This window comes from Ursus arctos, unplaced genomic scaffold, assembly GCF_023065955.2.
Source record: "Ursus arctos isolate Adak ecotype North America unplaced genomic scaffold, UrsArc2.0 scaffold_29, whole genome shotgun sequence".
NCBI classification, from domain to species: domain Eukaryota; kingdom Metazoa; phylum Chordata; class Mammalia; order Carnivora; family Ursidae; genus Ursus; species Ursus arctos.
In genome coordinates this window covers 12024340-12052064 of record NW_026622974.1, presented here as the reverse complement: position 1 = coordinate 12052064, position 27725 = coordinate 12024340, and the positions used below count along the sequence as shown (strand labels likewise).

Genomic DNA, 27725 nt, shown 5'->3' with positions numbered 1-27725 from the left:
GCTTAGCAAGATATTTGAAACCATATTATATTCTTTTGTTCTATGTTATAATATAAATTTATCTCTTAAGTTACTCTTCACTGTCACTTGTTTCAGTTGACTTTGGGGGAGACTGATGAACAACGTGTTGGATTTTTTGGACTTCAGATAAGACAAGAGAAATTATACTTAAATTTATACTTAGATTTAAAGAAATTGGCTTTTTACCCATTTTCAGTATTAAGTAGAGGTCTTGCTGTGAGTCACGTAAGGGTGATGGTGTGTTCTTTAAAATTGAATGGTTACTTAATCAATCCTATGTAAAGGTTTTAGATTTTATCCTGGTCATTGCAAAATTTTAAACAGGGCAGGGACAGGGTCCAATTCATGTTGTAATCTGGTTCATGCTGTGTAGAGAGTTGACTGTTGGGGACAAGAGTGGAAGCAGAGAGACTGTTAGGACAGAGCACTAACATTACAGTCTTTCAAGTGACACATGCTGGTGGCTCAGATTAGGGTTGTAGTTAAGGAAGAGGACAGAATGGTGAAGTACATGTTGGAGACAGAGGAAATATGAGTTGCTGATAGATTGGGTAGAAGAAAGAGAAGAATCAGAGATTACCGTAAACCTTTTGACCTGAGCAACTGCGTGAGGAGTGCTCTGGTTTACTGAGAAGAGGAAACAGGGGGAAGAGTAGGTTTATGGGGAACCTTCCTCAAAAGGTCTCAAATTTTTTCTTATTCCTTTTCTCATTTACTTTTTAGAGAAAGACAGTGTAGAGAGCCTTATCTAGTCCCTTTGTCCTGTTGTTTTCTATGTTTCTTCTGTGATGTACTAACTTTCTCTGTTATTTATAAGGAAATAGCTCTGAACTAAACAACAAATCACTTGTCGCCTCAGCCTTGCCCCAGGACTCCAGCCTTCCGCGCTGACGTCATCTGTCCTGCCATCTCCTGTATCAACTTAGTGATGGTGTTCTTTGACTGTACTTTGGATACTTCTCGTTCTCCTTTCTTATACATTCCCACTTCACACATGAGTGTCCAGAACAATTATTTTTGCGAGGCTCCCTAAATACTTGATACGTAAAATAAGGAGGTGCACCGTACTCTTGAATCTCCTCTTGCCTTGACACTCCCTGCTTATCCTGAGAATCTGCCACATCTTCCACGAGACATTTAATCTCCCCTCCAGCACACACTGATTTTCTCACCATCTGAATTATAGAATGTGGTTTTCTGATTTATGATTTTAACAAAAATGTGCTTCCTGGTGACTGATCCTAAGCTACTTAAGCTGTCTGTGTCCTGTTCCTCCAAGTAGCTTCTACAGGAGCAGGAAAATATTGTTTTTTATCGATTGTGTCTATTACTTAGCACCTGGTACACAGCTGAACACAAAGAAGACTTCTAATAAATGCCTGCTGCCTTGAATGGATGTGTCTTTTCTGGAAATCAGAACGTAGTGAGCCTCTTGATTCAGTGGTATATCATCTAATAAATGAGAATCTTATGTTTACTTTTAAGAACCACTATAATTTATTTTGCTTATTACTCAAACTTCATTATTCTACTATAACAATTTTCTTCAAGTAAAATTAGAATATAGAGATGGTGGCCTTATTCATTTATTGGCAGGAGTTCAAGGTTAAGTACGTAGCCGCCAGAAGAAGATGATTCTGTCTGTCCAGTGAACTAGTGGGTTCTAGTATCAGATTGGCTCTTGTCTTCATGCCGGGAAAAGGCACATGAGGTAGGAACATAGGATGGAAATAGTATGCTACAGTGAAGACAAGCTCGAACTTTGAGGGAGGCAGACTGTAGTAATTCTAACTGCGTAATTTTGAGCAAACTATTCTTTCTGACCCTCAAGTTCTTATTCCGTGATATAAGAATAAAATGCCCAGGGGCGCCTGGGTGGCACAGCGGTTAAGCGTCTGCCTTCGGCTCAGGGCGTGATCCCGGCGTTCTGGGATCGAGCCCCACATCAGGCTCCTCCGCTATGAGCCTGCTTCTTCCTCTCCCACTCCCCCTGCTTGTGTTCCCTCTCTCGCTGGCTGTCTCTCTGTCGAATAAATAAATAAAATCTTTAAAAAAAAAAAAAAGAATAAAATGCCCAGCTGATAGAGTAGTTAGAAGGATTAAGTGAATTAATGTATGTAAAGGGCTTAGCCCCGTTTCCGGCACAAAGTGACCTTCAAGACATGGTAGTTATTGTGGTTATAGTAGAAATAAGTGAAAGTAGCCTTTCTCAATCCATTTGGAAGATTGTGGCAGGCCCTCCCCCAACCTCTCTTATTTCTCTATGTCGACCTCATTTGCATCTACAGAAAAAAAGTTTTCTACGTTCTGTGGGGTACAAGTGAACCCCAGACCTGTCAGGCTTTTCCTAGCTTTACCACCAGAGAGTAAATTTTTCTCTCTCCTTAGTTTCAATTCAAAAGGCCAGGCAACTGTCGTCGAGAGCATTGTATTGCATCAGTACAGTTTGCCGAGAGTAGAACTTAAACGTTCCCACGCACAAAAAGTAAATGTGTGAGGTGCTCAATGTGTCAATTCACTCAGTGAGGTCAGTCTTTTCATGGCGTCTACATATATCAAATCCACACATTGTGCACTTTGAATATCTTACACTTTATTTGTCAATTATACGTCGATAAAGCTGATACAATGAAGTCCAAGGGAAGGATTTTCACAGACAAAGGCAGGTTGGATCCCTCGCCCACCCTTTCACATAGGGTTTGTGGAACTATAATCAGCAGTGCTCACTAGGACACAGAATTAGGATGGTAGTTAAGGAGAGCAGTTCTCAGAAAAGGTGTGGAGAGGGGCGCCTGGGTGGCTCAGTCAGCTGAGCATCTGACTTCAGCTCAGGTCATGCTCCTGGGGTCCTGGGATGGAGCCCTGCTTTGGGCTCCGGGCTCAGCAGAGAGTCTGCTTCTCCCCCTGCTTGTGTGCTTTCTCTCTCAAATAAATAAAAATAAAATCGTAAAAGAAAAAAGAAAAGAAAAGATGTGATGGATTTTATGGAAAGAAAGGAGAAAGGAGACCAGGGAGAGAAATAGTTGACATTTATGATAACTCCTTATTGCCATCATCAGTGTCGGCATGGCTACAGCCATTCCCTTTCTTCAGTACCTCACATTGTCCAATGCAGGCTGAGGTGTCACAGTACCTTTTGATAGCACTGAAAAAAAATGAAAAAAAAAATTTAAACTGAAGTTTAAAAACAAACCTTCAGTGTTAGTAGAATTCAGAAATCTATGGCTATCCCTATTCCTGGGAAGAAATCATCTTGGCTTCCGGACACTCTGAGCCTGTGGTCAAATGCAGCCATCATCATTAAGAGCTCCCCAACGTTTAGTTAACAAATCCATTTAAGTGGTAGGTGTCTATATATGGATGCCTTATGCATGGTTGTAAAAACTTTTTAAATCAAATTGGAAAGCATACATTTTTTTCCTTTTTCGTAATTAGGTTCTTTTGACCAAACGTACTGTGTTGTCTCAAAACTAGATAAAATGTTAGTGCCAAAGTAAAGAAAACTGTGATGACATCTTGTTTATATATTTTTAAAGGTTTTCTTTTGGAGACTTCTGCAGCAATTATTCATAGGTTCCTCTCTCTTTTCATATGTTTTTCATTTAGGTCCAGTTATGTTGCAAACAGCTCTTTTAATTTTTTTTGTTTATTTATTGTTTTAGGTGTGTTTTGCTCAGAACAAAAAGGTCTATCCTCTCCCCTGTAGCTATAGGACCCTTATTAGTACTAAGCAGACAGCTGGGCTTCAAGCAGTCCTGAAGATAGGATTTCTTGAAATGGTTGAAGGGTAACCAAATAATAGAAGATGGTCAGTGGAAAGTATGGATGTTGGAATTGAAGAAAAACTGATACTTGACCTACAGAGCCATCTAAGTTCTTGATAACAGGGACCATGATTTTCTTTGAAGTTACTATTACAGCTGTGTGGACACAGAAGTGGAAGGGGCCACACTCCTTTGCCATATGTATACGGTCCTCATGACATATGGATTCCCAAGGTTTCAGGAGTATGGAGGAGAGATTAATTTTCATGAACCTGTAAGGTTTCAGAAGCCTTAATGGAAAAGGTCAGCTTAAGTTCATTTATATTTTTTAATATAAAACTGAGGCTAATGATTTCAGTAGTTCTTTTTTCTTTCTGTCAAGAACATTGCTATGTGCTATAGGGTTCATATAGCTATGTAGCCATATTTTTATTGCATATTACCTAACGGTATCAAAGTTGAATAGCCACAGAAAGCAAGAAAACAAAATCAATTGCAAGGCAGTAGTATCTATGATGTCAAAATGGGGTGGAACAGAGGTGGGGTTGGGTGTTCAGTGGGGAAGAGACGCCCGTGGGAAGACTTTTTGAGGGCCAAGGAACTTCAGTCAGCTTTTAAGAATGAGTGGACTGAAGGGCAGAATAAGGACAATGATTTTTAAGTGATGGGTGAGAAGCACAAAGCTATTTCTTGGGAGAGTGAGCAGATTCATCTGGCTGGAGCAGAACCCTTGTTTAAGGAAGTTAAGGAAGTTTACATTAGGGTTCACTCTTTGAGTTGTCCATTCCGTGGGGTTTGACAAATGTAGGATGACATGCATCCATCCTTGTCATAGCATACACCGCCTTGTTTGCAGTCCCTAAAAATTACAAGTGGGTGGCTGCACCGTTGTTGGAATTGTATGACAATGCACCAGGAGATGGACCCATCATTTCTAGTGTCCCTCAGCTTCTGAACAGGTTCGATTTTATATACAACGGAATTCCTGTACAGCGAAATAAAAGAAGATGTCTCTGTGAACACACGGTGTAGACATAATGTAGAATAAACATGGTCCAAAGGAATTTTTTGGTTTTTATCTCTTTCTCAATCCCTAAATTGCTACCTACTTTCTGTTGTTTGAATAGTGCGTTAACGTGAAGAACTAGATAGTGGTGTAAACAAATGTGATAATGTTTCATTTACTTTGGGGTCTACCCATTCTTTTTTGTACAACAATAAAGAACATGGACTTCTTTTTATTTTTTATTTTTATTTTTTTTAAAGATTTTACTTATTTATTCAACAGAGATAGAGACAGCCAGCGAGAGAGGGAACACAAGCAGGGGGAGTGGAAGAGGAAGAAGCAGGCTCATAGCAGAGGAGCCTGATGTGGGGCTCGATCCCACAAAGCCGGGATCACGCCCTGAGCCGAAGGCAGACGCTTAACCGCTGTGCCACCCAGGCGCCCCATGGACTTCTTTTTAAAACAAAACAAAGCAAAAGTCTGGGACAGGCCAGTAGGGTGGGCTCTATCTCCTACCAACATTGCACATGCCTACTCCCAGCATAGACAAAAATCTGTTCACAAGTACAAGCAACAGCTGTAGCCAGGGCCATCAGGGTGGAAGATGCAGCCCATCCCATCAGGACCAGCTGGGAGTGGTTGTCTACGCAGATTCTGGCCCCATCAAGGTGGGTCTTGCAGGAGGGAAGAAGGGGCAGGCCTCCTCAGACAGAGACGGAAGGGCCTGGCACCCACCCAACACAGGGCCAGGGGCTCTCTTTAGGCCTGGCTGGACTCTCTGGAAGGCCCTAGGAGCAGGTGTGGCCCTCATCATGCCTCATGGCAGCGCGGTACTGTGGCATGCGTAGAGACCACACTGTGGCTGATGGTCTGGGGGTCGGCAGAGATCTCAAAGTCACTGCCCTAAAAATCCCCTGTGTCCACAAGAAATGAATTTCAACTCATTTCATAAGAAACTTTTCAGAACATTATAGTGCCTATCGTCTGAAGAACTTTATTCAGCAGTATGGATAATAATAAAAAGATTATCCAGATAATACTGACTATGAAGGAAAGGATCAGTTTCATTTGTGCTGCTAATTGACTTTGGTGTGACTTTTTATCCACAGCCTTATTTTCTTTTTAAAAAAGTATTTTTTTCTTACTATGGTGTATTACCTGTTAAGTTGGAAAATTTAGATTTAAGTGAAAATCACTAATAAACTCACCATCCGTAGGTGGACTAACATTTTACTGTGCATCTTTCCTGTCTTCTGTTTTCTCCGCATATATTGTTTTTATTTAAAAAACAAATTGGTCATATTGTTTTATATCCTGATTTTTTCAATCCACACATTGTGAACAAAATGTCTTATAATTCATACTCTGCTACGATGCCCTTTTTATTTTATTTATTTATTTATTTATTTATTTATTTATTTATTTTTTAAAGATTTTATTTATTTATTTGATAGAGAGAGACAGCCAGTGAGAGAGGGAACACAAGCAGGGAGAGTGGGAGAGGAAGAAGCAGGCTCCTAGTGGAGGAGCCTGATGTGGGGCTCGATCCCGGACACCGGGATCACGCCCTGAGCCCGAGGCAGACGCTTAACGACTGTGCCACCCAGGCGCCCCTCCAATGCCCTTTTTAAATGACTGCATAGTATTCTGTTGTATGTTTCACAGACTTTTCATAATTTTGTGCATTATCTTGATATCATTCTGAGCTGTGGGGGTATTTTTTTAAGATTTTATTTATTTATTTGAGAGAGAGAGCATGAGCGGAGGGGAGGGACAGAGGGAGTGGGAGAAGCAGACTCCTTGCTGAAAGCAGAGCCCAATGCAGGGCTGGATCCCAGGACCCCGAGATCACAACCTGAGCCAAAGTCAGACACCTAACTGACTGAGCTACTCAGGCACCCTGATATTGCTTTTTATTACCATTTAGCTGGGGAAGGACTATGAGTCAGACAGGTGAAGCAATGTTATTTAGTGGAAAGAACCTGGACTTAATCAGCAGTCTTCCTTTGTCCTAACTCAACCTCTGGCTCCATTCAATGATCTAGTATTGAGCTTTGTTATTTCATCATTTGGAGTTTAGTTACTTTGCCTTTAAAAGCTAGCAATTGCTTTAATATTCTGTAACTAGGATGTCACTACAAACCAGGAACAAAGGTAGGACTAAATTCTTTCATTAAAATTACAGCAATTGACGTTAGTCTTTTTTTCTGTGACTCTCCCTCTCTGTCTAAGCTCAGGTGTACAGACTTGAATTAGTTATAATCTTCGGTTCATAGCAGACTCATACCATTGGTCCACAAACGATTTCCTGTAATTTATTTAAGGTTTTTTTTTTGGTGTTAATATTATATAGAAACATGTGTGTATTTCCCCTCCCTTGCAGTAAACTCTTTAAGGACGTCTACTAGTCAGAATCTAAGTTGTTATTTTTAAAAATGTAAATGACATATGTTCTATTTACCATTACGCCTCTAGCACCTACTATGCTGTCTGGTGCATACCACTTGTTAATCAATAAATGTTTCATGATTGAATAGCCTTCACATGGACTTGTTGCCTGGGTGAATATTTATGGGTAGAGGAGAATCTCTTGTCAAAGCTTGCTAAAATGTGGACATTAGCAAAAGAGGCAGGTTATTAAAATAAACTTATGCCATTGAAGTTGGTAATGACTATGAATGAAGAATACAGCAGACATAGTCCCTAGGAAAAGCTAGGCAGCAGTGAAAGGCTGAACAGAAGTTTTATTAAATGTGAGTTTAAAAAATGAAAATGAACAAAACCATTGTTGTTTCATATTATGGTGGAAGCGTAGTGTTTAGAACATAGCACACTCCAGAAATGCATCCTGTTAGTCCCTTCAGTAACACGGAATGTCAGAGGGAAGCTTTCGATATTGGCACTTTTTAGATGAAGATGTGAAACTTAGAAAAGTGACTTCTTCCGGTCACGTAGCTGCTAAGTGGTGTCTCTAGGATCCACATTTTCTCTGTCTGACCGTGAAGGTAGGAGCCTCAATATGTGACAATAAATTGTCCAAAAATGCCATAACAGTTCTTCAGAAAATTTAAGAAAAGATTTCTTCTGAAACACCCTTATTATTCAAGCTGTTTCCCAATCAGGGAGGAAGAGTCCTGTTCTAAGAAACCATGTGTAGTTGGCATGTAATAAACCCCGGAACTTTTACTCTTTCCTGTTAGTTTGTCTTGTACTTCATGGCTACAGAATCACTTTGCAGTCCTTGTAATGTACACACGTAAGCCAGACCGTTGACCCCATGAGCATTAAATTCTTCACAGAAATGTTTTTTCTCTGTCTTGACTTGTTATTTCTAAGTCAATCTCCCTGGTGGGATTCGGTGCTTGCTGTGGATTCCCTTTTCTGTTTGGAGTTAGTAGGTGATCTGTGTTGCACGGCCAGCAGACTTGATACGATTTTTGTGCTCTTACAGAATTATAGTAGAGGACACGGTGGATTGGCGACCCCATGACAAAATCGTTCTTAGCTCCTCTTCTTATGAGCCTCATGAAGCAGAGGTCCTCACTGTGAAAGAAGTCCAGGCTCACCATGTTAAGATCCATGAACGGCTCAAACACCGGCACATTGGTAAAGCTTTGGTTTGTTGGGTAAGGGAAGTGAATGAGCCAGGAAGAATGTGTTAGGCAACCTGCCCGGGGATCTTGTGCCAGTAGCCATTCAGAGGGAATGGATAATACCTTGCTGTTCCCTAGACTCATCCTAGAAACTTTACTTCTATTCCTTCATTAATTGTATTGCCTAACTTTTAAAGAATACTTAGATGTGAAGGAATTTTTTTTTTTGTTTTTTTGCTTTTTACATATAATAGCAAGTCTAGAAGCAAGCAGAAAGGTCAAGCATCTTGTTCAAGGTCACTGGGCATTTTCATGGCTAAGCCAGAATAAACCTCAGGGGAGCTGAATTTCCAGTTCATTCCTTGGCACACTGAATCACACAATCACTTAGAATTTGGCAGTTATTGTAAATAATGACTTCTTTTCCCATACTCAGGAATGTGTCCTTCCTGACACTTGATATACTGACTACTACTACTATTAAAAAAAAAATAAAGAAAGATAAAAAGCCAAATACCTTTTTCACAAAAAAGTATAAATATTTTTATACACTATGCACAGTTCAAATACATTGCACATAAATTATAAATAACCATGAGTTTCCTGTTCTGTCCAATAAATATATTTAATCTAAGAACTCTTACCAATAAGTAATAAAACATGGAAATAGATTAGGGAATATCTTTTTGTCTCTGATATGGGAGAGGAACATACATGTATTTAGCAGGATTATGTAAAGCTATTTCTAAATCATAGTTCCAAGGATGATTTCTTTTTTAAAAAGTGGAAGAGAAAGGAGAAATCTCCAGCAGTCCTTGCTGGTAGGATGTAAGGTGCAGTGTAAGGTGCGCCAGCGGGGCGCTCAATTCCTACCCCTGAGGAGGCTCCTTTTGGCAGTGCTTAGCTTAAGACCCACCATGAGAGGACACTGCCGCTGCTCTTTGTCCCTTTGCTCCTATACATGGCTGCCTTAGCTCTGTCACTGCCTCAGTCGGTCTGGGATTCTTCACTCTCATCAAAGAGGTCCACGGACGATGTACAACCAAACACTCAGGTCTCACGCCTATGAATTTAAGGAAGGAGGTTGGGGACCCCACTAATTGGACAGGTGTGCCCTGACTTCCTTGTCCCAGTACCCACAGTTATTAAGGAGAAATGAATTCTTGCTCGAACAGTCTCACTCTGATCCCAAAGAGAGATATGTGAACGAGCTTTTCATTTCTCAACTGACATTTGTGGAGAATGCCCGAGGAAAAGCAACCTTAATGTTGCGAGGACTTCCGAGGGGAAAGGAGTGTTTTCATTTGTCAGGTTCTCTGGGTCCCCAGCTGGCAATTTCCGAAATACATTTTTAAAGTTGTTTTTTTTTTTTTTCTCTTGCCCGATTCCTATTGCCCCAGGAAGTGTCCATGTCATGGAGAATGGCCGATACATTCGTTTGGCTGCAGAAGTTGGACTTTTGACCCGAAACATACAAATCCAGCCTGATACATCGTGCACGGCGAGACTACTTGTGGGGTCCTTCAGAAAATCCAGCAGTGAGGAATTTTCAGGTGAATGGAATTTTAAGTTACTAAGCATTACCGATTGGAGCCTATTCATCTGGGACACTCAGAAATTCCAACTGTGAGAATTTTCATGTATAAAACAAAATGTTCAAATTAGATGGCTCCTTTGTGCTCTAAGAAGCTATGAATTTTCAGTTCTAATCTGTGCTTAATTATCAGTGTGATGTTAAAATAATATACTAGCGATCAGCACATATGCACATTTTTACCTCAAAGAAAACATCTTCAGCAGATGTGAAATTTCCTCTGCTTTGAAATTATAGATGATTTAATGACCACTTGAATTTTATCTTTCCTGAATTTCTATTACTCTTCCCCAGTAGCATGCTACATCTGATGGCAGGCCTCAGCTCACGCTATAAATTAATAGTGTAAATTTAAATAAAAATGATTTCCATATTCTAGACTGCTTTAAGGATCAGTTCAATCTTTCTCATTTCTTTCAAGCTTTAACTCTTTTGGAATGCTGCAACATTATTTGGTTAGGACCTTGTTCTTAAACTTGTATTCCTTAAATATAATTCCAGAATTGTTTCCTGGTCAAATAAATTCAGGAAAGGATATCACAGTGGCTTCATTTTAGAAAGTCACTGAGTACATGAATATAATAAAGGCTCTGAGAAGGGCTGGAGTAAAGGATCTAACTCTTTCCCAAATATATTGAGTATGAAACACTTTTCGTTGGTGCATCTGTTCTACCAGTATGGTAAAGGGCAGTGTTCATAGCTTAAATCCAAAGTTCAGGATTTCTGGCCCACGGAACAAGCTCTCTTTCCATAGGTTCTGTGTCCATGAGTCCTCAACAGAACTGACGTTGCTCCCTCCCTCCCCCCAAAAGACATTTGACAGTATTTGGAGACATTCTGCTTGTCACAACTTGGGGGAGTTTCTGGCACCTTGTAGGTAGATGCTAACGAGCCTTCAGTGTATCCTGCAATCCTACAAGGCAAGGACAGCCTCCCACAAGAAAGGATTCTCTGGTCCAAAATGTCAATAGTGTTGAGTTTGAGAAACCATGCTTTAGAAGACAGAGACACAGACGGAGGGAGTCCTGGTCTTCTGGAAACGAGACGAGACAGGGCCTCTTTTAACTGGAACTGCAGGCCAAGGGAACATGATCACAGGATAGAAGGCCAATTCTGACAGTTTTGCACTAGGCCAGAACTCAATGAGCAGCAAGACTGACATGGTCCTGAACTGACATTGCTGATTCCGGGTTTCTAAAATCAACCCCAGGGGGAGGGAGGTTATAGACTGGGATTAATGCTGATTTTCCTGCCTGTTTTATCTCATACAATCCTAATACCTTTGTGAGAGAGACATTTTTATAGATGAGGAAACAGTGTGTAATAAAATTGCCTGCTTATGTGTGAAACTCACTTAGGAGCTTGTGAACAATGTGAGGGTAAGGTTGGATCTTTCATCACTGTTTTTCTAGTATAGGAACTGCTAGGTATTATGTGCTTCATAAATGGGAATAAAGAAAGTAAGTGGAGAGTAAGAAAAGTCATCCAGCTAGAAAGTGACAGAGGTCACATCCAAATTCAAGTGTGACTCTGAAGCCCTTGTTAAATAAACCTCTAATTTTGTAGTCATTTTAGACTGAGAGAAGAGTTGCAGACGTAGAATGGAGAGTTCCTGTGTATCCAGTCTTTCTTATTGTTAATATCTGACATATCTGCTGCATTTGTCAAAACCAAAAAGTTAATATTGGTGCGTTACTCTTCACAAAACTCATTATTCAGATGCCACCGGTTTTTCTGTTAATGTCCCTTTCTGTTCTAGAATCCAATTTGGGTTCCCACACTAGATAAAGAAGCCTTGCATTTTTCTGTAAGTATACTCCAGAGTCTGGACGAGGTGGAGTCTGCAGGTGTAGGTCAAGGTTGCCAGCTATGGGCGCTGAACAATTAGAGGGTAGAAAATCAGGCCAGAACTTACAATTCCTACTTTTAAATTGGAGGCCCCTGTCATTCTTTTTCTGACCGTAACATCCAGCCATTTGTACTTAGAATTGTGATTGTCAAAAGAAAAACTAAGATAGTAGTTGTGAACATAATCGTTGTTTAATTCTTCACTTAAATGCCTAAGACATTGTTAAGTATTTACTATTGATTAGCTTTTGGCCACTGGTTAATATGCACACGAGTAAAAAGATACTATATGATTTAAAACTATGAATTATAACCATGTAAGGATAAGACATAAAAAACCCACAAATTAAAATAATACTGATATATTGCCTTTACTGAGACTCTAGAACCACTTTCTATTCTATAAAATAAGCTATTTCTGTGTGGAATCTAGCATTTGGTGTCCTTTGGACCACAGACCTATGGAGACAGGCTCAACGGCCCTTTCAGCTGTGTGCTATTGGTGAGGGAACTGTCAAAAATGCTATCGCCACACAAACAGTTTTTGGATGTTTTATCATTCAGTGAATATTTCTACACCATCTACCAGTGCCTCCTTAATCAGTGTCATTTGAGAAATTTAGATATATTGGAATCCTGTCATCTGGTTACAAAGAAAGATGTATGTGGTCTTTTTAAAAAAAAAAAAGATTTATTTACTTTAGAGAGAAAGAGAGTGAGAACACGAGTGGGGCTAGGGGCAGAGAGAGAGGAACAGGGAGAATATCTCAAGGAGACTCCTCACTGAGCACGGAGGCCCATGTGGGGCTCGATCCCTGGACCCCAGACCATGAACTGAGCCAAAGTCAGCAGTTGGCCACCTAACCAACTTAGCCACCCGTGTAACCCAGAAAAACATACATCATCTTTCACTTCATCTGTCCTGCAGACCATGGTTTGGTCCTTCATGGCAGCTGGGTGTTTGTTTTTCCTCAGTGAAAAGGGAGTGGGGAAGGTGGAGGGTTTAGGCTGAACTACTTTTGAACTTTAAATACTATTAGTGAAACATTATAGCTCCACCATTTTTAATGAGAGAAATAACTTTATAGTTCACCTTCAGAAAAAGAAAGAAAAATGGGCTGCCTGGGTGGCTCAGTCAGTTAAGCATCCAACTCTTGGTTTTGGCTCAGGCTGTGATCTTAGGGTCCTCAGATCGAGCTTTGCATCAGGCTTCAAGCCCAGTGAGGAGTCTGCTTGGGACTCTCTCTCCCTCTCCTCCTTCTGCTCGTTCTGTCTCTCTCCAGTAAATAAATAAAGCTTAAAACAAAAACAAAAACAAAAAAAAATAAGAAAAGAAAAAGAAGGAAGAAACAAGCAACGTGAGGGATAAAGTTGTGACCTCTGTAGCTAAGGGCACATGACTAATTCCTGGCACATCCGCTGTAGCCCAGTCGCATGAATCCCAATGCAAAGCTGCTCGTTTTATTCCCCACATCTCCCCACCCCCAGTGTGCCTCTGTGGGGGTTCACAGTGCATCCTCTGCACGCATTTGCCTACGTCCAGGTGTAGTGTGTTACTTAAACCTTCTCTACCTCAGTTTCCTTATCTGTAAAATGGGGATGATAACTGTACTGATCGCGTAGAAATTTTGTGAAGAGTTTAAATACACACACACACACACACACACACAAACACACATGCAGTATTGAGATATGACTTAAAAGAGTGTCTGGTACCTAATTAACGCTACACAAGAAGTAGGTGCTAAAGTTATTAATTCACCTCATTTTTTCTACAATCGTGTTCTTATCTATTTTACCGAGAGTATATACATTGACATATTAGTGCTCATTATATTTTCAAATCAATCTAGTGGCTGTAGTTCATACTGTATTTTTGAACTATCTACTTAAATTAGTACAAACAAATTCCTCAGTAAGACTCAATTCACTATCCTCTCCTGACATAGAAGATTTAGAGAATCTTTTTATTGTGAAAATGAGACAGGGACCACAGTGTGGCTGGGATAAAAATACAGAAAAGGTTTTCCGTGGTCTTTAAAATGATTTCAAAATATGTTTTATATAATTGACCATTATATTCCTTCATGCAATATCTTTGTGGGGATGGTGATAGACCTTTCACCTGGGGTCGCTGAAAGGAGACATAGCCTTGAGGTGAGTGGCCAGGAACCCGTACTTCCTCCATTCTCATCCGGGTCCTTGAGCAGCCAAACAGACAAATACATGGAATCCTCCAGCTAGCATGCTCATCTCCAAAGCCTGTCTCTCTTCTTTATCTGTCCTTCCTCTCCTCCATCCTATTGCCGGACTCTTCAGACTACACATGAACCCTTGGCAGGCATTCATGTGATATTTCTAATGATTCATACATTGTTAGTGAGACTCATGGTGTGAAATAGAGTGCTGGTATTGAGAATAAACTATTAAATTATTATTATTATTATTTTTTTGCATCTCCTGACGTCCGTAAATGGGCCATTCTTCTGTCTTTTGTAAGGAAAGAGAAAGTACCTGATGATATCCATTTTTGTTTGCAGGTGTCCTTCAACTTTCAAATGTGGAAATTCAGAACTTTGGGTCACCACTGTATTCCTCCATTGAACTCACTAATGTATCGGCAGGATCCTGGATAGTATCGTCCACTCTGCACCAGAGCTGCAGTGGGGGCATCCGTGCAGCTGCCAGTCACGGGATCATTTTAAATGACAATATAGTGTTTGGCACAGTTGGCCATGGGATAGATTTGGAGGGTCAGAACTTTTCTCTCTCTAATAACCTTGTGGTTCTGATGACACAGCCAGCATGGTCCACCATGTGGGTGGCAGGAATCAAAGTGAACCAGGCAAAGGACGTCAACCTCTATGGCAATGTTGTGGCGGGATCAGAGCGACTTGGCTTTCACGTCCGAGGCCACAGGTGTTCCTCTCCTGAAGCTCGCTGGTCTGACAATGTGGCCCACTCAAGCCTTCACGGCCTTCATCTCTACAAGGAAAATGGGCTCGACAACTGTACCGGTATCTCTGGCTTCTTGGCTTTCAAGAACTTTGACTATGGTGCCATGCTCCATGTGAAGAACAGTGTGCAGCTAGACAACCTCACTCTGGTGGATAATACCATCGGCCTCTTGGCAGCAGTGTGCGTGTCTTCTGCTCCACGGGGTCACACTGAAAATGTACAGATTCTACTTAGAAATTCAGTCATTGTGGCCACTAGCTCCTCTTTTGACTGCATTAAGGACAGAGTTAAGCCTCGCTCTGCCAACTTGACATCCACGGATCGAGCTCCTTCCAATCCAAGAGGGGGTCGAGTTGGTATTTTGTGGCCTGTCTTCACCTCAGAACCAAATCGGTGGCCTCAGGAGCCATGGCACAGAGCGAGGAATGGCCATTCAATTTCAGGAATTATGAAACTTCAAGGTAGGAGGTTTTGGCTTCCAAGCAGTGGAGCGCCTAGCATCTTCATACGTCTGTGCATAGGCTCTTCAATAGCATTCTGAAATTATAGCAGCAAGAGGGCACAATATAGTCCGCTGCCTACTGTCCTGTTGATAAGCTGCTGGCTATTGATAAGCACAATGGTGATTTACAACGACAGGGAGTGGCTCCTTTGAAAAGTCATTGCTTTCTTTGTGTTGAAGAACTTTCACAGTGATTATTTAAGTTGATTAGATGACAATTCTCAGGCAGGTGTTCTTTTTCCTATTAGAGGAGAAAACAGATGCTGAAATTGTGCCTCACTGAAGTTGTTTAGTGGATGATGGGGCAGCCGGAATTAGAACAAGTTATACCACAATTTATGATGTTAATCTCCCACTGGATTGTGATCAAAACTTTGATGAAAAGTATTGCTCTTAAGACTTTAATGTGTTGGAATACTCTTCTCTTTTGCAAACAATGCCCGTGTATTGAAGAACTACAGATATTTTTAATTTATATTAAATTATTAAATTAAATTATAGTTAATTTATATTAACTCCTGGAACTACCGTGGATAGCTTAAATTTACTCCTTAGATATGGGTTGGTGTAAGAATATTTAATTGTGTAGTCTATATTTGTGGTTGGTTGGTTCTATGATCTAATGTTATGATATCTTAAATTTTTTTTCAGATGTCACCTTTTCTAGTTTTGTGAAGAGTTGTTATAGTGATGACCTCGATGTTTGCATCCTGCCCAATGTGGAGAATGCTGGAATCATGCATCCAATAACAGCAGAGAGGACCAGGATGCTGAAGATCAAAGATAAAAACAAGTTCTACTTTCCTCCGTTGCAAGCTAGGTACCAGTTTTGGCATTTATAATAAGCCATGTTTATGACGTATTTGGCAATTCCTCAAATCCTTAAACATGTCTAGAAAAAAAAAAGAATAGGAGCGCCTGGGTGGCGCAGTCGTTAAGTGTCTGCCTTCAGTTCAGGGCATGATCCCAGGAGCCTGGGATCAAGCCCCACATCAGGCTCCTCCTCTGGGAGCCTGCTTCTTCCTCTCCCACTCCCCCTGCTTGTGTTCCCTCTCTCGCTGGCTGTCTCTCTCTCTGTCAAATAAATAAATAAATAAAACCTTTCAAAAAAAAAAAAAGAATGAAATCATCAGTGTGAATAGAAATAAGTTTTTCTGGAAAGATATGGTAGATTGATTGAGTGACTCCAGTTCTTTACCCTATGTTCATACCCTTCGATACAAGATTTTTGCAGTCTCTTCCACAGGAGAGGCAGTGGCTCTATTTCTCTCTTGAATTTGGGCTCATCCATGTGATTTGTAAAAAAAAGGGAGCAAAAGGAACAGAATGCAAATTTTGCTAATGTTGTTTCATTGTTTTATCTTTATTAGAGATACTTCTTTGAGGTGTTTTCAAAATCACTGGAAAAAAATTTACTCTAATCCTTGAATCTTCCATAGAGTATGGTGTCGCTAATTTTCAGAAGAAGGTTCAGGAGTTCTTGTGCAGAGACTAAGAGGTCAAAGGAGACCGTGTCTGTTGCCAGGAATCCCTACACTGAACAAAGTGGCTTAGATATTGGCGCTTAGACCCTGTGTAACTACTGTTCTTGAACATACGATCTGGGAGTTTTATACAGGGATCTGAAAACAAAATGAGGAATTCTTTTTGTCATAAAAGGGAATGGGAAAGTTAGGAGCAGGGATAATGGGTTACTTTCTTTTCCCCTCATTGAGGTAAACTCCTTTAGCTGGAAGAAAAGAATCAAGAAAAATGACCCTAATTAGAAAGTTAATATGTTTGGCTCAACACCAATCTCTTTTTAATGCCCATCCCTGAACCATTTTTTTTTTTTTTGGTACCTAAACATTATAAGGTTTGCAATTTGTGTTATTCTGTCATTTTTTCTTCTGCCCAATTTTCCTTAGGTTCATGTCTTACTTATGGGATGAAATCGTTATAGAGCTAAATGATATTAGCATCTGATTCTTTGTATTATTAATACCTGACACATGGTTGGCATACAATAAATATTTAATATTATTACCAATGGTACCTAAAATTATTAGACCAGGGAAAATCAAATAAATGCTCTATAATTCAATGCTATAATTGCTTATAACTTGTTTATATAACCCGCCTGACTCTCAATTCTGAAAGTATAGGAACCATGTCTGTCTTTATCACCACTGTATTCCCCAACATATAAATGTAGGTTTTCAATAGATATTTGTTGAATGAAAATATCTATTTTTACTTTATTTGTATATAGCACAAATAGAATTGATACTTACAATAATAATTTTAAAGTCTTGCAAGGCCTCAAAGTTTCATAAAGAAATGATTTCATTATGTTCAGTAGATATTAGAGGTAGACGCATTTTATTATATCTTGTTTCTTATGAAATTAGCAATTGAGGCAAAATTATATATTCAGATATCTAGAATATTTGGTTATAAGAATGTCTTTCTTTTTGCCCATATAACTGGGAAATAACATTTCCTAGAGAGTTTTGTTTTGTATTTGTATAGCACATTATTAATAATGAAATCCTATTGAATTTGTCTTTCTCTTTTTTAAAAAGATTTTATTTATTTGTTTGTTTATTTGGGGGGAGGGGCAGAGGGAGAGGGACACACTGAGTGCAGAGCCCAACGCAGGGCTTGATGTCAAGACCCTGAGATCATGACTTGAGTTAAAACTGAGAGCCAGACACTTAACTGACTGAGCCGCCCAGGCATCCCGGATTTTTTTCTCATGTCAGCACTACCAATATCTTGTTTTCTTTATGTTGATTATCATGGAATGAGAGTTGCTTTCTGTCTGTCTTCACAGGAAAGGTTTAGGAATGCTGGTCTGCCCTGAATCAGATTGTGAAAATCCAAGAAAATACCTTTTTAAGGATCTGGATGGAAGAGCCCTGGGTCTGCCACCACCAGTATCTGTATTTCCTAAAACAGAGGCAGAATGGACTGAATCCTTCTTCGACACAGGTTGGTTATACCTGAACTTGATGCCTCCAGTAGAGGGAGCATGCCTGTGAAGGAGCTGGTTTGACTGGGTCCTCTAGTGGGAACAAAATAGCCAGGAGAGAAACTGAGTTCGAGTTGGAGTCCCTGCTGTCGTAGGAATGCTGAGGGATTAAGTGATGCCATTACAGGATTGCTATTCCCTCCATTAGCGGCTTATGTGTCTGTGTAAGGAGAGATTCCCAGCGCGCAGCCCTGTGCCTGGGTGAGAACATGGCCTCACTAGCGTGCTCACCCGCAGCCAGAGCAGCGCTCTCACCGCTCACTGTCAGCCAGGGAGCCAGCTCCTCTGCTGTCTGACTCAACACTTCTCTTCCCTCCGGACTGAAAGGCTCTCACTCTGGGGAGGGTGGTGGAGTAGATGTCATGCAGTTTTCTTCCTTTCCTCTATCTGTTCATTGTCCCCGGGGGGCTGTAATCAAAATTCCTTCTTCTTGCTTCTACACCAGAGCCCATTTAGGGATCAGTTTTAATAGCTGGAACCCCAGAGACATCATCATCCTTCTACGTCCACAATCAACGGGACTCTGAGTTTCTGTTTGAGTTCAGGTGGGAACTGTTGCACATAAATCTAAAGAATTTCCCCCAGCTTTCTTTCTGTTTCAGTGGTTGATTCTTTCCATACTTCTAGTCTCCCTTTCCCTTTTTAAGTTCTAAGTGAATGAACGTTCCAGGACTATGTTCTCAGATCTATTTTGTTCTCTCCCTAATCTGGCTAAGTCCAAGGTTGAAATATCTTCTACTGCTGACGACTTCCAGTTCATATCTGCAGCCCTGAATTTTGGTCTGGTATATCCCACTGACTCCATTGGAAAGTACAATCGGCATTTCAGACTCAACATACCCCAAATGGATTCTTGAGCTCTGCCTGCATCCACAAACTGCTTCTTGCCTAGTTGACCCTACCCTTGTCATCGGTATCATCATTCATGAGGTTATTTAAGTAAAAAAATCTAGCAGCAATCCTTTATTCCTTTTTCTGATATCAACGCTCTCACTTGTAAACCATTATCATCTCTCACCAACAAGGGAATGGAATAGCTTCCTAACTTGGTCTTTTTTCTTCTGTTCTTCTACCCCACAATCCATTTTTCTTGTGGTAGTCAGAGTGCTCTTTTCAAGTTTTCAATTGTTTTCCATTCCCCTAGAAGGAAATCCAAACTGCAAGCCTGTAAGTCTTATAGTATCTGGTCCCTGCCTACCTTTGACACCCTTTTTACTTATTCACCGTGGTCTTACATTTCCTTTAACATGTTAAGCTTATTCCTACCCCAGGGCTTGCCTTTGCATTGGCTGTTTCCTCTGTCTGAAATCTGTTCTCATTTCTTTGTGGAGCTGGCTCCTTCTATTCAAATGACAGGCTCTCAGAGAAGCCATCCCTGGTCACCCTGTCCAAAAGAATTATGCCCCCATTTTTCTCTAGCTCTACTGAGTTCCATTATTTGAAATTGTATTACAAATATACTTTTTTACTGGTTGATTTATTGTTTTCTTTTTAAAGTGCAAACTTAGTGAGGCCAAAGGTTTTGTCCTGTTCATTGTTGTATATTTGGGGAATGCTCAACAAAGAGTAGTTGGTGGGTTGATCAAGTGAATGAATTATTGATACCCAAGGAGAATATTAATGCTGTTTGCTCCAAACCGTTCAAGAACGTACAGAAGAAACTGAGGCTTCAATTTAGGTCATGGGTTTAAGGATTTATCCATAATAGGAAATCCAGAACCAAGATTTCCTAGGTCTCTTTTTACTTGTTGCCACCTTACTTCCATTTGAAACACTGCTGCTTGTAGTGTTTGGCATTTACAGAAGTTTCTACATAAGTCTTTTAATTACCATATGATTTCATGCTTCACTACTTTTTCACATTCCTCTTAAATATTTTCATAAGTTGAAGGCTTATCTTTGCAACAGGATGACAAGCTGTGGGGACTACAATATAGGTTTTAAAAAGTCAGTGCTGAGTGCGTGGAACATGCTAAGTAAATATTCATTTTGATATGTTGGTCATATCTGTTGAATATAACCAGCAAACACATTTTTGCACAGAGGAATAAAATGTGGGGAAAGTATACATTGAGAGAATATGTGCAGAGTAGTAAAAGGAAATAAGAGATGGGCAGCCACTCTCTCATTTACCATTATATCTAATCAAATAGCTTTCTAGAGTAAGTTCTTCTGTTGGTTTTCAGAGTCATCCCACTATTACAGGTGTTTATGCCGTGGAGAAAACATCCGACTTTCAAACAAGGTACAGGCATAATTGTGAAGCTTTTCTACACTTGTGGTTTTTGGTGAGGACCTCATTTCTGTGGAATCAGTACCAAGGGACGTGTGTCCAGGAGTATTTAATGACTATTACATTTCAGAAAAGAATTAGGACTGCAGAGTGTCTTGGTTTGTGTTGCACCAGAGGCAGACACTGACATAAGGCTTAGACTCCAGTAGTGTATGGGAGGGGGTGAGCTCAGGGAAGTGAAGAAGTGGGGAAGTATGACAGGGGAAGAGATGAAACCAGGAAGGATAGAGTCAAACTGGTTACCACTGTGGACAGCAGGTGCTCAAGTCTCGGGGGGAGCTCCAGGAGACCCTGGGCACTTGACCGAAATGTATCCCTGCTAAGCTATGAAGAGGCTAAGGTATTAGTAGTTCAGATCTCTGCTTGACATTGGCTGAAGAATGCTGTGGACATTGAAGCTCTAGCCTTTTGGCTTTCCCTGAACAAAGGCCAGCGGTGCTCTTTCCTGGGGCCAGGAGCAAACCTTTCTCAGAACGAAGTGGTAGGTTCCACCAGCAGTCTTTGGTGTGTGAAGGTGAGTGCTAAAAATGTATGGCTGTGCCATTGAAAATGTCTGGTACGAAGAGGAGCTCTAAATTGTTGACCAAATACTCCATGTGTAGGGGCACCTGGGCGGCTCAGTCGGTTTAGTGTCTGCCTTCGGCTCAGGTCATGATCCCGGGGTCCTGGGCTTGAGTCCCACATTGGGGGGGGGTGTCCCTGCTCAGCAGGGAGTCTGCTTCCCCCTCTCCCTCTGCCCCTCCCCCTTCCCCTGCTCCTGCACTCTCTCTCCCCCCGCCAAATAAATTTTAAAAACCTTTTAAAAATACTCCAAGCGTAAATAATGGGGTGGTTGGATGAACTCAGATGGTTGCTTACCACGTGGTATAAATATACTGGTTAGGCATAAACATGCTCTTGCAGCTGGTTGTATATTTTATTTTTCTTAACTCTCTGGCGTGGTTGTGAAATCTGATTCAACAGTAAAACTCCAGCAGATATTACAGTAGAAATCCCACTTACTATCAGCGTGTAGACAAACGTGTGTGTGTGTGTGTGTGTGTGTGTGTGTGTGTGTGTGTGTGTATGTGTGGGTATGTGGTTGAATGTATATAGGAAGGTGCATATGACCGGCTGCTTTCAACTCCTGATGTTTTAAAGCTTTATAACATTTTAAGTGAGTTTGCTATAGGTACCAACCGCAAGGATTCCACAGTAGTACCGCTAAAAATGCAATCTGTCTTCTTGTAATGAAGGAGACAGCACATAGCCTAAATGCTGTCTTCCAGGTGCTGACAGGTTTGTAGGGTTTTCCTTTGACTTCCAAGATATGAATAGATCCTCCTTCCCTAATTCAAGTCCCTTTTTATTTTTTAAACCATTCTCTTGTATGCTGCTTTCCAATTCCTGTACACAATCTGGTAGAGGAGAAAAGCACAAATTTAATCTGAAGAGAAGGAGTGTCTATTTTGTATTTTCCCTCTTCAAGACAAGAATCTATAATCTTCTGTAGAACAGGAAGAGGAGGGTGGCAGAGATGGAAATGGAGACCACTAGAACCAACTCTCATATTTCTTCCAAGTGGCGTCGAGTGTGACACACCTTTCTGTTCTTTCTCAACTTTATTAATAAACGGTTTGGAGTCCCTTGCCTTTGAGGGTTATTTTTAATTTGAAAAATACAGATTGTATTTTGCACACGTAAGTTCACAGTGGAGCTACCAGCCAGACAGATATCTACAGATCCCAGCATATTGTCATATACTCTAGCATTAGAAGCAAAAATTATCCACGTGGATCAGCTTCAAGGAATACTGTGCCAGGGGGTTTTGCTATCTGTGTGATGCAGGGTGTGTAGCCAGGGGGAAAGTGAGCTGTTAATTTTGATTTGTACTTATCTGTAAGTGTGCGTCTGCAGCCAACTTTGAAACATGCCTGGCAACAGAGTGCAGAGCAGCTAATCCCAAGCAGGAGATCCTCTGAGAGTCATTCGCATTTTATTCTGGAAAGGATTTCTTTTGATTATGGAAGCAGCTGATGATCTGAAGATCCAAAATCATGGAGAAAAACAAAGTCGTTTTTGTTGTTGTTGTTAAGATTTTATTTGTTTATTTGAGAGAGAGAGAGAGAGCATGACTGGGGGAGGGTCAGATGGAGAAGCAGACTCCCTGCTCAGCAGGGAGCCCAATGCGGGACTCGATCCTGGAGTCCCAGGATCATGACTTTAGCCAAACGCAGCTGCTTAACCAACGGAGCCACCCAGGCACCCCAACAAAAACTAAGTCTTGAAATTAGGATCCCATTCAGGTGGTATTAGACAGGTGCCAGAGCTTCCCACTGTGATTTCTTAGTCATTTCCAGTCTGTCCCAGACTACAAATGGATGGCTTTACCTCCCAGACCAGTTTGTATGGGTGGAGTACCTGCATGGTTGAGAGAAGACTGGGAGAAGTCAGAGCTCTACTTTCAATGGCATTTTACAGTTTCTGAGCCATGATGAAGAAAGTAGAAGGGGGGGTGACATGGTAGGTGGCCCTCCTTGAGCAGCTTCTTCATGCCACCTGCTGAAGTTGGCATTTTCATTCATTGCGCAAAAGCATTTTGGCCACCTACGGTCTACCAAGTCTTCTACTGACGGGAGCTCCGGCTATGAACAAGACAGCCCTCCTGCTTTCATCAACCTTATGTTCCGGTGGAGAAGATATAGAAACAAATAAAAATATTCTGATAGTGATGGGAGGTACGAAGAAAATAGTATAGGGTTTAGGGTTAGAGAGGTAGATTGAAGGGTGTGCTGGTGTGCACACAAGTGTGAGTAAGGACATTGCTCTTTGGAACAGAGTTACATTTCCAACGAGACCTGAATGACGGGGAAGGGGTCACTGCTCGGAGCAAAGGGAGGAGCCTTCTAGGGCCCGAGAGCAGCCAGAACAGAGGCTCTGAGACAAGAATGGCCTCAACGTGGTGAGGGGTGGGTGAAAAGGAGATCAGTGCTACGGGTGTGCAATGAATGGAAATGGGAGTAGTTGCAGGTAGCCAGGAGCCAGCTCCTTCCTAGGCCAGGGCAATTTGTTAAGATGATGTAGGAGGGTTTTCAGAAAGGTGGTGATAAGATTTTGTTCACTCTCCGAAAAGATGGTACATGCAGCCATGGAATAAATAGATAGGGAGTGGGAGTCAGACTGGCAGCAGGCAGTGCAGTTAGGAAGCTAAAGCTAAGGGTGGGTTAGGGATGCACCACCCCACAGGAGGTCTGCTGACGTGTGCTGGCCCGCAGTCTTGCACTGGTCTACCGTGAGATAATGACGTGACTCGATCACTTGGAAACATAGCAACTTGACGGAGTAATTTTGTCTGTTGACTCTGGTAAAGAAAACTTGGGGCTTTCTTTTTAATGTTCAATTTGTCAGATAATTTATATTTTTTAAAGTATTGGTCCTCAACGGCCTGGAGATTTTAAAACAAACAAAAACAAACAAAACAAAAAACCCTGTTCTCTTGCCAAGTATTTTTCAGTTGAGGAGGTAAATTTGATGTGTTTAAGACAATGGCTTCTGTCGCTGACTTATCATCAGAATTATCTAGGACATTAAACATTTATTTGCATGTTGGGGGGGGTTTTGAGTCAATAGGTACGTGTGAGGCCCAGGCCTTTTAAACACACGTGCACACAGGTACGCATTCACTCACACACACAACCTCCCCGAGTGATTCTCTTGTGCTGAGGTTTGAGAATCACGAACTGTAGAGTACTGTGCGTCCTTTGAAGTAAATAGACAGGATGTTATAAAGACAATATTTTTAATTTGAAAAGTGAGCAGTCTCAATTTCTCATGAAAAATCCGGAATTTGCTCCCTGTGCCAAATAGCAAAGGCATAAATATACTTGCTTACACACACACACTGATATATTTCTAAAACGGAATAAGACATGCACTAAAAAGATAGAGGCGTATTCACAATCTAAATTAAGTCTTCAAATAATAAGGATATATATTAAACTTTTTTAACTGTACATTATTTTTGCTAGTACTAAAGTGAGTTGAACGACCTCAAAATGTCACTTTAATAATAAAGCATTGGATAAAAATGAGGTCAATGCTTAGTTTATTTTTTAAATTCTACATTGAATCATTATATTAAAAACCTAAACTCATGATAAGCTTTCCCACACTTTCCTTGACGTCATTCCCAGCAGAGTACTGTGGTCAGACCAGGACTTCGGACCAAATCCATCTTCGGGGCAGGTGAGAGCGTTTCCCATTCTTTGCCTGAGAGGGTAAGAAACATTTTTCAAACGGCGTTCCTTCTTGGTCGCTTCTTGAGAAAGTTATAAAGCATTATGGAGACCTTAAAAGTGACTGGCCTCAAATCAAAAATAAAAGATGAGGTGGATAAAAAAGAAAATAAAGCTGGCATTTGACTGTCAGCCCATGGAGTGATGAAGTGGTTTCCAACTGAATAATGGGACAGCTCCAGCAACGGAGACACGTACGCTCAGCTGCTTGCAGACAGAGGGGTTAGCATTTTCTCAACTCTTTGTGGCTAGATCTCGAAATGCGACTTTTCTTTAAGCTTTCTAGGCTTCCCTTTCTTCCCATTTGTCCTGGGAATGACAGCAAGATGGTATTATAAAATGGGAGAAGGGAGAGGGAGGGAGAAAATGAGGGGACAGAATGGAGAGAGGAAACGGTCTGTCTGCCAATATCTGTGTTTGCAGAGGTCTTTTTCTTCTAGCTAGAGGGGGAAATACCATTCTCTTTTCCCAAGCAATTATAGGCCCCAAAGATTGAAACTTGGTATATAGCTCTTTAATCTCAGCAGATATTTATGGTTAAACATTAGACTTTTAGGATTCCAGATGTCAGGGTATTAAAATATAAAGGCACAGTAGAGTCTCAGAAAATATGAGAATCTTTGGGATGCGTGGCTGCAGGGATTTTTCTCCCAAGCAGAAGAGGGCAAAGCTTTCTGTGATCCTTTGTGAGATGCAAAGAGCACCTTTCCTTCACCTGATTCTCTCACTCCCATGTGACTTGCCCCGTCTCCAGGCCCTGAATGACATAACAGTGTTTGATTGCATTTTGAAATCGTCCATAGTGTGAGTTGGAATGCTTTTCGTGTGCGATTTGTAAAGGATGATGTGAGAAGGCATATGAACCATGGGAATAATTTCTGTTGCCTCTCCTTGATCTGGACACGTTGTTATTCCTGCGATTGCCTGGATCCTCAAATCGTCTATTAGCAACTAATACTGGTGGTGTATCTGCCATGTTTCTGACTGTGCTAAGAACTTCAGATGAATTATCTCATGTAATCCATCAACAGACCATATCCTATGAGGTAGATATTCTTATTCCCTACCGGTTGTAGCTATGGAAACTGATGTAGAGATATTAGGTAACCTGCCCAAACCATAAACTAATTCATAGAAGATTCAGGACTGAAGCTGAAGTGTTTTTGACACTATGCGCGATACTGTCCCCTCTTGCTAAGTTTTTTTTTCCTTCTTTCTCTACATTCTCCAGGATTAGCTCTCTTAGATCTATCAGCCTTTCTCACACAGAGTCTTGTCTACACAGAACAAAGCAAACTGAGACTGTGCAATTATTTCAGCAATGATCCACCCCATCTAGCAATAATAATAGTTAGCATTTATCTAGCATATTCCATGTGCCAGGCATTATGCTAAGTGGTTTATAAACATTCCCATTTTTCCGTTCAACAACCTTAACATGTAAGGATTGTTATCCCTTTTCAGCGTTCGAAGAAATAGGGGTTTAGAGAAGCTAACTAATTTTTCATGGTCCCCCAGCTAGAATATGCAGAACCAAGATTGAAATCTATATTTGTCTGATTCCAAAATCTGGGCTTGGAACCACTTCTAGATAATTATCATCGTGTGGTCTGAATCATCTGTGGGGAGCTGCACAGAGAGACATTTCACCAAGAATTCACATTTTTCCATTTTACGTGGTAGCAAATCGATTTTTAGATTTTAAAAAATAACTGTCAATTACTATAACATTATTGAAAGGCAATGGTAATAATGACCACAAAAAAGCCTCAGTTTGTCTTCCTCATATGTATATAGCCATTTCCCGTGTCCGAAGTAAATGGACTCTGTCGCATCCAAGAAAAGCGTTTTGCCAGTGTTAACCCCTGGAAGTTGTGTGACAATAGAGCAGTATGAAGTAGAAGCTTTGGTCATGAGATCGAAAATTTATTACGGTGGGGCACCTGGGCGGCTCAGTTGGTTGTGTCTGCCTTCAGCTTAGGTCATGAGCTCCCGGTCCTGGGATTGAGCCCTGTATCAGGCTTCCCGCTCAGCTGAGAGTTTGCTTTTCTCTCTCTCTCTCTCTCTCTCTCTGCCCCTCCCCACTGCTCATTCTCTTTCTCTCTCAAATAAATAAATACAATCTTTAAAAAAATTATTACGGTAATTTTTCTGTAGCTTCCCCTTTCTCCCAATAAATTGAGGTAGGGTTTTTTTTGTTGTTGTTTCTTTGTTTGTTTTTGTTTTTGTTGTTGTTGTTTTGTCCAACTTAGATGTTTCTTGAGAGTCCAGTGAGAGCAAAGCACTATGTACTGTTGGGGTATCCTATAGGACGCAGCAAGGAAGATAAGAAATCATCCTTGCCCTTGTGCCTGGGTGCGGGGGCGCCAGGCTATGAGATGGAGAAAACGAGTTAATATAAAATTGGCACAAAATACGCTGGAGAGTCCACATATACCTGGGGATCTAGACAAAGGCTCTAGAAAGGAAATGGAATTTGCCATTAGCCTAGAACATCGGGAAAAGCTTTGAAAAGCATGCAGGAAAGAAGCCAGGCAAAGAGTGCGTTGTGAAGCAGCAGACACATCGCGTTGCAGTGTGGCAACTCCCCTGTGGAATGCTCTCCAGCGTCCAGACGCAACTGGGGCTCTGGCCCTTTGTGTCCTTGCTCTACCTGTCACTGAATCCTCTTATAGCATATATGATGCTCTCCTGCCATCGTCTTTCAAACCTGTCATCTCACCAGACTGTGAATACCTTGATGGCAAAGATCCTTGAATTTTTAGTATAATCCCTGGAACATAACATATGCTCAGTAAATGTTTGCTGAATGAGGAAATAATTGAGTAAATGGGTGAATAAACGAGTAAAAAAGTCAAG

The 27725-nt window shown here is 41.0% G+C and overlaps 1 protein-coding gene across 8 annotated transcripts in view; it reads left to right on the top strand.

The window, feature by feature from the left end:
* The window catches only part of PKHD1 (PKHD1 ciliary IPT domain containing fibrocystin/polyductin), a 445064-nt gene that overhangs the window by 308463 nt on the left and 108876 nt on the right, over window positions 1–27725 (top strand). For all 8 annotated transcript variants that reach the window (XR_008956175.1, XM_048219586.2, XM_048219585.2 and 5 more), the window contains 5 exons: window positions 8243–8397; window positions 9785–9937; window positions 14367–15245; window positions 15938–16106; window positions 18102–18259. Coding sequence is in view for 7 of the 8 variants with exons in the window: in XM_048219586.2 (XP_048075543.1) it covers window positions 8243–8397; window positions 9785–9937; window positions 14367–15245; window positions 15938–16106; window positions 18102–18259 (1514 nt within the window). In the remaining variant the exon portion in view is untranslated. The remainder of the gene's footprint in view (window positions 1–8242; window positions 8398–9784; window positions 9938–14366; window positions 15246–15937; window positions 16107–18101; window positions 18260–27725) is intronic.